Below are 10857 nucleotides of genomic sequence, written 5' to 3'. Positions count from 1 at the left end.
ATTTCCTATTATTTCAGGTACGGTGAACGCAGCGCTCCGTTCTGCGTCTCGGCGGTGGACCGTCGTGCAGACGGAGAGTTTTCGCGGCGCATCCACGAGGCGGTGGAGCGCGCGAGCCTCGACGTCCAATCAGGAAGCTCTTCGGACGAGGAGGAAGTGGGCGGAGACAACAGCATGAGCAGCAGCAGCAGCAGCGTCCAATCAGCTCCCTGCTCTGCTCCGATCCCACCGACCAGCACCGAACCCAAAACCATCCCGACGGTCAGCAACCCCAACAGCGTCTACAGGGTGGGTCCGCCTCGAAGCGCCGTCCGCGTCTAGAAATGTGGGTTTTGTCTCTCAGACTTTGTCTCGGGACTGAATGAGGTCACTAATGTCTGTGAAGCATCACCTGGTGATGATAAAAACACCATCCCAAGTCTGGATAGAAGTCTGCTGAAAAAAAAAAACCTTTTCCAAGACAGTTCAGACTTAAAAACAGCAGAAACCCAAAAAGAGTTCACAGCAGAGGTGGAGTTAATAGCAGCACTGTAACATCTGGTTCCAAACAATTCCGTTATTTTACAGAACTTCACTGTTTTGTTAAATTATTATGTATTAAAATCACAGGGAAGAAGCATTAATTTACATGTTAACCAATTAGGTACATTTTTTTTTACTGTATATTTAAATCAGTTGTTCAACAGAAAATGTATATTAAAGATTGAAAAATGGTAAAAGGCAGAAAAAAACTTTTAGAATTTCCCTGTTTTGTTAAATTACATATACTTCATTACATCACAGAAATATTAATTTATATGTAAACTGTTCATGTGCACAACAACAAAAATCACTTTTTACTGTATTTAAATCACAAGAAAATGTCATTTTACAGATATTTGCTGTCACTTGAAATAAAATTTATGTATATTAAGGATTGAAAAATGGTGAATTTTTAGACCCTTATTTTACAGATTTTCCCAGTTTTGTTGAATTACAGATAATATCTGGTAAAATCCTAGTAAAAATGTAATACATGTTAACTGAATTAAAAAAAACCAAACAAACAAAAACGGACCAAAACTACATGATGTCCAACAAACATCAAGATTTATTTTTATGGTAATTTGTCATTTTACAATGTTTAACCATAAAATTATGCAAGTTTTGATTTATTTAAATAACAAAAAAGGTTTATGGTTATTTCTTGCTTATGTGAAAGAACTATTTGGTGTAAAATGAGAAATGGCAAAAAAAAAAAACCCAGATCTTATTCTACAGATTTTTCTCCATTTTGATGAATTATATTGAATTATACAATTAAAATCACAGAAGTTAATATGGTACATTTTAAATAGCAAACAGAACAAAACAGGCTAAAATTGTACAAGTAGATATGAAAAATCTGTATTTTAATAAATGATCGTTTCTTCGTTTTTACTGTATTTACATTTTTTATTCTACAGAAATTTTCCGTTATTTAAAAGAATTTTAATAAAATGTATATTAAGGATTGAAAATGGTAAATTTTTTAACTTATTTTACAGGTTTTCTATGTTTTGTTAAATTACAGATAGTATCTTATAAACTCACAGAAAACAGAAGCATTCATTTACCCTGAGTGTGAAAATTAAATTTAAAAAAAAAACGGGAAAACTGTAAATTAAAGTTTAATTACACACAATTTTCAATGGTGGCTCAGTGGTTAGCGCCATTGCCTCGCAGCTAGAAGGTCGCCGGTTCACGTCCCGGTGAGGATCTTTCTGCGTGGAGTCCCCGTGCAGCGTGGGTTCTCTCCGGGTTCTCCGGCTTCCTCCCACAAGGTCCAAAAACATGCTGAGGTTAATTGTTGAATTGATTCTAAATTGTCCGCAGGTGTGAATGTGAGTGTGCTTGGTTGTCTGTCTCTAAGTGTAGCCCTGTGATAGACTGGTTACCTGTCCAGGTGAACCTGCCTTCACCCTGAGTCAGCTGGGATAGACTCCAGCTCCCCCACGATGGACAATTTAAATTAACATCAACTCACTGAAGTACTGTTTGCGTCGTAAAAGGTTGATCTAAATCAGCAATTTATCAGTTTTCTCTTGTATTTAATAACTGACTTGATTAAAAACCAGAGCTGTGGGGTCCAGCTGTTGTGGTACATGCAATAAATCCCTTATTTTTTGAAAGATGAATGAAAAGCTGCATAAAGGTCCAAGATGTGGTTAAATGTGACGTTTTCAGTGACTTCCTGTTTTCTCTCGTCTCCTGCAGTTCAGCGAGTTTTCTCCAGGAGCCCCTCAGACGTGGCTCAGGGACAAACGAAAGGCCTTTTCTGGGGAAGCGTTCGCGCCTCACGCTGCTCCTCCCGGACCTCCCAGCTCCTCTCAGTTCTCCAGCCAGAAAGGCTTCAAATCCTACCGGGCCACGTTCACCTTCAGCGGGCCGCGAGTCGACAAGTACCACTGGGTCAGCAAGTCCCGGTCCTAGAACCGGAGCAGAGCGCTGCATCACAGACTTTGTATTACTTTGGTTTAAAGAGACGATGATTTAAAAGTATTGCTGTTTAAGCATGTTTTTAAACTTTGAAATATTCCGCTATTTTAAACAAGTTTCCGCTGAATGTGTTTTTAAAGTAAAATTAAAGTGTAAATAAAGTAACGTTGAACTGTGATTGAAAAGAAATAAATGCGTCCGTTTCAGCTCTGCTCGTTGTCCTGTCAGTTACTCATGTTCATCTGCAAAAACAAAATACTGACATTTTCTGGTATTCAACAGAAAATTCAGTATAATAAATTTTAAAAATTGTAAAAAATGAACTCTTATTTTGTGGATTTTTTTTTGTGCTGTTTAGCTGAATTGCACATATCTGGTAAATCACAAAAGTATTTATATGTAAACTTAAAATCAAAAATCAGTGTTTTTGTAAATGCTCATTCAGTCTTTCACAAGGTGGCTGTAAAATTACATTTGCTGCATTTAAATCGGCAAAAAATAAAGATTTTCCTTGATATTAAAAAATGTTTTCCAGGTGTTCAGACCACAGACGACAGAACGTTCTAATGAGACGTTCCTACACTGTGATACATCAACACAGGTGGAACACTCTGCTTGCCATGTTCCGTGGACGTTTTGGGGATGTTGCTGAGGAACACATTATTGAACGTTCTCACAATGTTCCGTGATGCCAAGGGCAGAACGTTCTCAAGGCAACGTTCAAAACACTGAGCGACAGACCACCTCTTCATGGGTTCTTTCAGCAGGTCAACGTCGTCCGTCACACTGCACACATTACACAGCAACTGGTCGAGGAACATGACCAAGAGCTCACGGTGTCGCCTTGGTTCTCGATGGTCCGGACAAAAAAAACCATCAGATTCACAACGGACACGACTTCTAGGATCTGCTGCGGAGCCTCGGAGGCCTAAAGTCTCCAGAGTTGTCGTGGAGTCCGAACACGACAGAAACCTGATGAGCATGAGGTCGGTTGTGTTGACGTGGCGGCAGGTCGGCGTGTGGAGCTGTGATGTGAAAACCTGAAGGCTGCATCGTCCACACAAGGACAATCTGACATGATGCCAAACAGAAAACGATGTAATTTATGGCTGACTTTGACGATAATTAACTGACCATAACATTAATGATGGTTCATTTAAATTGGCTACGTTTTTAATAAAGTCATTGCATTGCGGAGAAACAACAATAAAAAAAAACTATTTCTCGTGTAGAACTGCATAAATGAGTTCAGAAAAGCGGAGGTCAGCAAAAACAACAAATACAATTCAATGGACAATAATTAGAGAACAAACAACAGGACACATCGTGCAGCCTCTTGATGGTTTGATATCTTCATATTTGTGTCAGATTTCTATATAACACACACATTGTATTGCAGGGTGGTGACTGGATGCTTTATCAGAACTTTAAGAAAGAAATATTAACGTTAATATATTTAAAAAACGAACCAACCACCATCACACCTTTAATGTTTACCCAGAATGCACTTTTATTAGATTTCTTTGTTGAATTATCAGAAAACTGAAACCACATCCAGGGTACCAGTTCATGTTTCCGTGACTCTTTGTCTTATTAGATATTAAACTTCTGCAGTTTTTGCTGTTGAAACGACGATACATCCCATAATACTGATGCTCAAGTTAAATAAACGGAACAAAAACAAGATTCTGGATTCAGATTGTGGCACCAGGAGAGGATGTAAAGTCGGCTTGGCTGCTGTTTTAATCAGAATTATTGTGTTTTTCATCCCTGGACAGCTCTTATAGCAAAGTCACGCTTCGAGGGTTAAAAAATACAGAAGAGTGAAATCTGGAGCCACCTGTGTTCACTTCACGGGGCTGCAGCTCTGAAAATATGTATAGCATGAAGGCAAAATCTTGCATGGCGTCCTTAAATATACAAACATTATTGTAAATACAGTTGCAGCTAAATCTGATGGGATCAGGTGGGAGCCTCTGATGGATGTGTGAAGGAACAACCAGAATGCGGCGGCGTGTCTGCGGCGCTGCGGGTATTGTTAGAAACTGCGCAAATCAAAAATCCGTTTCACTGCTTCAAACATCTGCTCGTAGACGCGTTAAAAAAAATAAAGACAACAACGGTTCGGATTAGTCGTTTTATTTATAGCGCTGAAAATAAATGTGGCGCCTCGTTTCGCACGTTTCAACACATTTACAACAGCGATCCAACAAGCAGCCAGAGAACCGGAAGGACAATTGGACGTTGGATTTGTCTTTTGTCGCAGCGTCCGCGCACTCAGCCAATCACAGAGCGCCTTTAACCGCGCCGCCGACCGCCTCGTCCAATCACAGACGCCCTCTTTGCGACGTCCCCCGTCGCTTGGTCACATCCGGTCGTATATATGTTGCCACGAGTTAGCGGCGAATTTGGAGAGTGTCCATTTTGAGCAGCGAGTCGGCGTCCCCGGTATTTTCACTCAAAGTAAGCACACTTGGATTCTGTTATGCGCGGATCGAAATGTAAACGCGGGAGTTCGGCTTTGAGCGGAGAAGCTCTTCGCTGCGCACTTCCTCCATTCTCCCGCTTTTGTCTGTGCGGCGGCTGCTTGCTAGCTGCGAGTGTAGCTAGCGGTCCTTTAGCCGCGGAGGTGCTAATGTTCGTTAGCGCGGTTATTACTCTGAATGGGTCGCTCGTTTGCACGTTTGAGCAGGAAAGCGGGCCTCCTGCATCGAGGGGACTTAATTAAGATATACCTGCTTGCACCTGCTGGGGTTTTCCAGCGTTCTTTATTCATGTGTAGCCGGGGTAGCTGCCTGCTAGCCGGGCCTGCACTCTTGCCCCGAGCGGTAACGGAGCAAAGCGCGGTTTGCTTGAACGCTCGGCTCACACGGACACTCACGCCGGTTTATTTCTTTCTGTTTGCAAACAGCATCTCCGTGTAGCTCCACACAGCAGCGTGCAGCCTCATCCCGTGCTGACTGTTACACCGTGTGATGCTTCGTGGCTAAATAGAAATACGACGTTTTAATGGGGTTTTAGCGTCCAGGTGGCCTAATTGTAGTCCCCTACTGACTGTTTTTATGCGAAGTAGTCCAAAGAAAAAGACCAATTACGAATATGTAAGGTCATTTTGATTTCTTAGCTGCTGGTGCATTTATTAAAATCCCATAATTCAAAGCTTGGTTGACAGTGAGCCTCTGTTGCAGGGCCCTGAGCTCACAGCAGCCCGCTGCTCATTGTGTGTGTTTTGCTTCATAGTTGGATTAATTTAGTATTTAGCGGGAAACCATTAGTAAAACCTGTTTTGTCTATTAACTAGCAACACTTTCTCTTTTAATATCCCTTCTTAAAACATCTGTACTTGTCAGCATTTAAACTGGAACAATCTGTACGGTGTCAGCAGCACTTCATGGAAGTCTTGTTTCGGTTTTTATTTTCTCACACGTTTGATCTGTTCCACTTTTCTGATGCAAAGCTGCAAATGTTCCCAATCTGGGATTAATAAAGCCTCATCTTATTTTGACATTATGAACTACAACATGTCAACCAGCCCGACAAGACAAGTTCTTGGATCTTGTGGTTAAGTGTAGTTTCAAAACTCATAACCATAAGTTGCATTAAAATAACCTTCCTGCACGTACACTAAAGTTTAGCGGAGCCTGTTGAAAGGTATGTTCTTTGTAGCGTAAAATAGGATTAAAAATACGGTGGTCAGTGTCTTAAAATGACCGGAAGCGGCGTTCTTGGGAGCAAGTCCTCCAACAAGTTAATCTGTTTGAATGTCTGAATCTTATCGCCGCTGCATCACATTCATTAACGTCCGGATTGCGCTAAACTTTGTCTTGTTCCCTTCCTCAGCCTCTTGGAAAAACGCATCGTCAGAATGGCAGACGCTGAGAATCTGCTCATGGAGACATCGGAGCAGAACGGCAACGAGGGCGAGGAGGACCAGAATGGAGCCGAGCAGGAGCTGATGGCGGGAGACGACGGTCAGGACAACGGCACGGACGGAGGCAAGATCGACGCCAGCAAAGGAGAGGAGGATGCTGGGTGAGTGTTCGGCTTGTCACGCTAGACATGCACGAGCAGCTTCTAACAGTCACAAAACGGATCAGCCAGAACCTTTTGGACGGACGACATAGATGTTGGTGACGCTAAATGAAAGAACAAAAATGTAAAAATTGTGCTGTACGCTTTAAAAGGTTATTAAATGAGAAGCGAGCCTTCTGTTCTGTATCCGCTATAACAAGCTCTGCAGAGACTAGTAGAAATAATATCAGAAATAGGATCAGATGGAGCTTTGATTGTTCCAAAAGTAGCTTACGTGCCAGAAAACAAAATTATTAAGAATTAAAAAAGTGTCGATGGGGAAAAATAAGGAAGAAAAATAGATGAATTCCTAAAAATGTGAAAAACTGATTCTGAAGAAGTAATGTTACGCTTAATACCGAAATATTAACGAAGAAATGGTGCAACTTAAATTGAAATATTGAACCTGAAAACATATGAATCTGAAATTGCACACGCTTTGAGAAGAGTAATGGTGCGAGTGACTCTGTTGTTGTTCTGTTTGCAGTAAAATGTTCGTGGGCGGCCTCAGCTGGGACACGAGTAAAAAGGACCTGAAGGATTACTTCAGTAAGTTCGGGGAAGTGTCAGACTGCACCATCAAGATGGACTCCAACACTGGCCGGTCCCGAGGCTTTGGCTTCGTCCTCTTCAAAGACGCCTGCAGCGTGGACAAAGTGAGTCACGTCTGATTTAACGGCCAGATGTTTCATGTGTAGTTTAATTAACGCGTCAGTTATTTCATGTTTACACTCAAGCCACAAACATCAGACTGAACCGGGTTCCTGAAGAGTGCTCGTGTTAGTCTGTTGTGATGCTCCCATGGCGATAGCAAGCTGTGTGCAAGTAGCGCTTCGTGTTCACGATGACATACGTGTCTGCAGGTGCTGGAGCAGAAGGAACACAGACTGGACGGGCGTCAGATTGACCCCAAGAGGGCGATGGCCATGAAGAAGGAGCCCGTCAAGAAGATCTTTGTCGGCGGTTTGAATCCCGAAGCAACTGAGGAAACCATCAGGGAATATTTTGGCGCCTTCGGAGAGGTCAGTTCAGCCTTAATTCACAAAGTGGAGCCAACAGAACACAGTAGAGCCCCCCCTCCTCCACCTCCTCCTGTCATCATTTACGCTGAACTGTTTTAACAGAATATGCACATATATTTGTGTAACACAGAATTTTGGAGGGAAGATGTTTCAGCCAGATCTAATGTCAGACCTGCCACACAACCATGTTGGGAAATCAGTTGGCTTCTGTGGAAAGCATCTGGTTTTTCCTCATATTTTGAAACCCAGCAGTGTGACGGTGTAATAATCCAAAATTTATAAAGGTTTGCAGTATTTGTGTGGCTTAAAGACTTAACAGAAGACACTCAGACTGGTTCCTTAGTGGTCCTACATGCAAAATGCATCCACTGAATGACAGTGTGTTCATTTCACACCTTCTCCCTCCAGATCGAAACCATTGAGCTCCCCATCGACCCCAAATCAAAGAAGAGGAGGGGTTTCATCTTCATCACGTACAAAGAGGAAGCCAGCGTCAAGAAGTGTCTGGAGAAGAAATACCACAACATCCAAGGCGGCAGGGTATGTACTCGGACTCACGGGGGATCTGTTTGTAGGTGCTGATCTTTTGGTCTGGTGGGTGGTTGTTTACAAGTTCAACCCGTCACAGCTGAGATCTTCACCAAGGATTTGGGGTTCTGTCGTTTATCTGAGGAGCACCGCTCAGCACGCTGTTTTTGTGTGCAGCCGCTCAGAAAAGTCTGCCGTCATTTTTATGTTCTGCTGCTTCAGTGTTTTCAGTTGAGAACATTTTCAGACTGCAGTGGTGTCTTTAGGAGGTCAGGGTTTAACGTGTGCGTGTCCTCCTCAGTGTGAGCTGAAGATCGCCCAGCCGAAGGAAGTTTACCAGCAGCAGCAGTACGGAGCGCAACGTGGAGGCGGCGGCTACGGGGGCCGGGGAGGCCGAGGCCGTGGAGGTACGTTATTAAGAGTCTGCAGCTTTTTTTCTTTTCATACGACTTTCTACATTTGAATCGGTAAAACTTGAGAGGCTGGAAACCCACAAAAAGTTTGCGCTTCGGTCTGAAATTACACGTTTGTCAGTTGGATGTACAAAAAAATCAATCCAGTGTTTTGTCTTTAATCAGCAATTAAGCCAGTTAATTAGCGCATTTCTAATCATTTGAGGAGCGTTTAAAAACCTGATCACTACACTGAGCTGTTGATGCCGCCACAGAACAGAAGATTTGTGTTCCTATTTGTGCATATGATTTAAAAAAACAAGAAAAAAAACCCCAAACGTTTGGCAGACTCCGTGAGCCGAGCGGTTCCGTACCGTAACTGAACTAAAGAAAACTAATTTTTGTGCATTCTGTGTCTCAGGTCAGAACCAGGGCTGGAACCAGGGATACGGAAACTACTGGAACCAGGGATACGGTAACCAAGGCTATGGCTACGGCGGCGCATACAGCGGCTATGGCAACTATGACTATTCTGGTTACTATGGATACGGCCCCGGCTATGATTACAGTAAGCACAAACAGACAGAACCAGAATGGACAGTTGTGTGTGTGGTGCTGGTACTGGGGAGGCTCAGGTCTCAGTGGATATGTACAATACAAGCGCAGTGGAAGATTGAATAATTTCACAACTGTGAAGCGTCGGACAAGAGTTTGAAGTGAAGCAGCTCTGAAGGAAACTAACTGCATGTTTAGTGTCATGCAGAATGTTTCACGGTGCAGCTATCTGTCACAGCACCACTGAACCACAGATCAAGATCAGCTTTATTGTCCCAGGCGTGGGAAATTAGTCTTGGGCTGTTCAGCCATGCTGCAGCCAACACAAGCAGGGACAACACATAAGATAGAATGCATAAATATACGCATACATCAAGTAAAAGCAGATTAAAATGAATATCAACAAACAGAAAACCAGATGCGCTATCAGATGCAGTTTTTAGCTTTAAGATTTTGTCTGCATGAAGAGAACTTGTACAAGCACAAGATGAGTGTTTGCACAGTGGCTGTAAAAGCAGGAAGTAGATACGACCTGCTGCGCGTTTATGCAAAGGTTTTCTAAGCAGAACAGAAAAGTAGACCGTCTCTATGGAAGACACATCGATGATTGTCTTCTAATCAAACAAGTGATGATAATTTAATCACTAAATATGTGAATCTACAAAAACGGACCAATCAAAGACCAATCAGACTGAAGCAGAGTGGATGTGACTCAGTAGGAATGACTTCGGTTTGATTGATGTCGTCTCAGGTAGACGATGGAACAGTTTGCTTTCTGAAGGTTTGTGACGATGGAGTTATCTGTTTTAAATGAACTCTTCACGTATTGACCGATGAGGCAGAACATGAAGAACGTGGATGTCGGGATGCTTTTGTATTTTAGCTGTAGCACCGAGCAGCGCCACCTTGGCTGTTGCATTGTGACTACTGTGACAAACACTGCTGTGGCCGTTAATTGGCCCGACGTCACACAAAACACTGAAAACATCTGTTGTACGTGACTCCCATCAATCAGTATTCAATTACATAATGTTGACTGTAAGTACAAAGTGTATAATCCAGGTTTTAGACTGTTTTGAACTTGATTGCTAAGCTAGGCTACTCAGATTCTGACCCAGTTTGGGTGTTTTGCTCACTTTATTGGTGAGTAAATGTCTCCAATAACGCCGACCTGTTGAATGAACTCTGTGAATTCTGATGGACGCCTGAATGGAACCGAGCCTGTTTCTGACCCGTCTCTGTCGTCCACAGACCAGGGCAACGCCAGCTATGGGAAAACCCCACGGCGGGGGGGACACCAGAGCAACTACAAGCCATACTGATGATCACCTGGCAGTACAAGGTACCCACCAGCTGCTGCCTCTCTTCTTGTTTCTCTCTCTTTCTTTTCTATTTACGCCGAGCACGTCGAAGTGTGATGGCCTCATTTACAGTGAAGCTGAAGAGGACGTGAAAATAAGAAATTCAGATAAGGATCAAATCTAAAAGTTCAAAGGTGTGAAGTGGATGAATCGGTGTGTTACTGTACGTTCATGTAGGAAAGCCGAAGTTTTTTTTCAACTGCGAATCCTTTGATTTCTGGGTTATTTTGTGAGTTTTAAGCCGGACACATGCTGCAGACGTCCCTGCTTGGGCTGAATCCTGTAGTGTATGCTCAGTCAGCATTTCAACCCCTAAGGCTGGTCCGGTGTAGTGACGAAGCAAAAAAGGAATTATACCTGAAAGACAGGGTTTGTGAAAAGGACGCGTCTCGAAGAAACCTCGTCTAATTATTATTTTATCACCTTTTAACTGTTTTCTTACTTTGACCTCATTGGTTGCTGCAAAGATGA

General features: G+C 42.8%; 2 protein-coding genes across 2 annotated transcripts in view; both read left to right on the top strand.

The window, feature by feature from the left end:
* Nucleotides 1-2607, top strand: part of btg4 (B-cell translocation gene 4) — a 4627-nt gene extending 2020 nt beyond the window's left edge. The window contains exons 3-4 of the mRNA XM_008290854.1: nucleotides 18-288; nucleotides 2236-2607. Of these exons, the coding sequence (XP_008289076.1) occupies nucleotides 18-288; nucleotides 2236-2451 (487 nt within the window). The 3' untranslated portion in view covers nucleotides 2452-2607. The remainder of the gene's footprint in view (nucleotides 1-17; nucleotides 289-2235) is intronic.
* Nucleotides 2608-4843: 2236 nt separating this feature from the next.
* Nucleotides 4844-10851, top strand: LOC103363899 (heterogeneous nuclear ribonucleoprotein A/B-like). Its single transcript, XM_008290852.1, has 8 exons — nucleotides 4844-4920; nucleotides 6298-6489; nucleotides 7016-7184; nucleotides 7392-7550; nucleotides 7959-8090; nucleotides 8380-8485; nucleotides 8892-9038; nucleotides 10277-10851. Exons 2-8 carry the CDS (start codon nucleotides 6323-6325, stop codon nucleotides 10345-10347), a joined length of 951 nt encoding a protein of 316 aa, XP_008289074.1. The 5' UTR covers nucleotides 4844-4920; nucleotides 6298-6322; the 3' UTR covers nucleotides 10348-10851.
* Nucleotides 10852-10857: the final 6 nt, after the last annotated feature.

The sequence above is a fragment of the Stegastes partitus genome, unplaced genomic scaffold, assembly GCF_000690725.1.
Source record: "Stegastes partitus isolate 25-593 unplaced genomic scaffold, Stegastes_partitus-1.0.2 Scaffold699, whole genome shotgun sequence".
In the NCBI taxonomy this organism is placed as follows: domain Eukaryota; kingdom Metazoa; phylum Chordata; class Actinopteri; family Pomacentridae; genus Stegastes; species Stegastes partitus.
Note: the sequence above shows the minus strand (reverse complement) of the source record. Positions and strands in the feature narration are given on the sequence as shown.

Coding starts and splice junctions, on each gene's coding strand:
- LOC103363899 (XM_008290852.1), top strand. CDS start 6,323: ATGGCAGACGCTGAGAATCTGCTCATGGAGACATCGGAGCAGAACGGC. Junction 7,551..7,958: donor ATTTTGGCGCCTTCGGAGAG/GTCAGTTCAGCC, acceptor TTCTCCCTCCAG/ATCGAAACCATTGAGCTCCC. Junction 8,091..8,379: donor ACAACATCCAAGGCGGCAGG/GTATGTACTCGG, acceptor TGTCCTCCTCAG/TGTGAGCTGAAGATCGCCCA.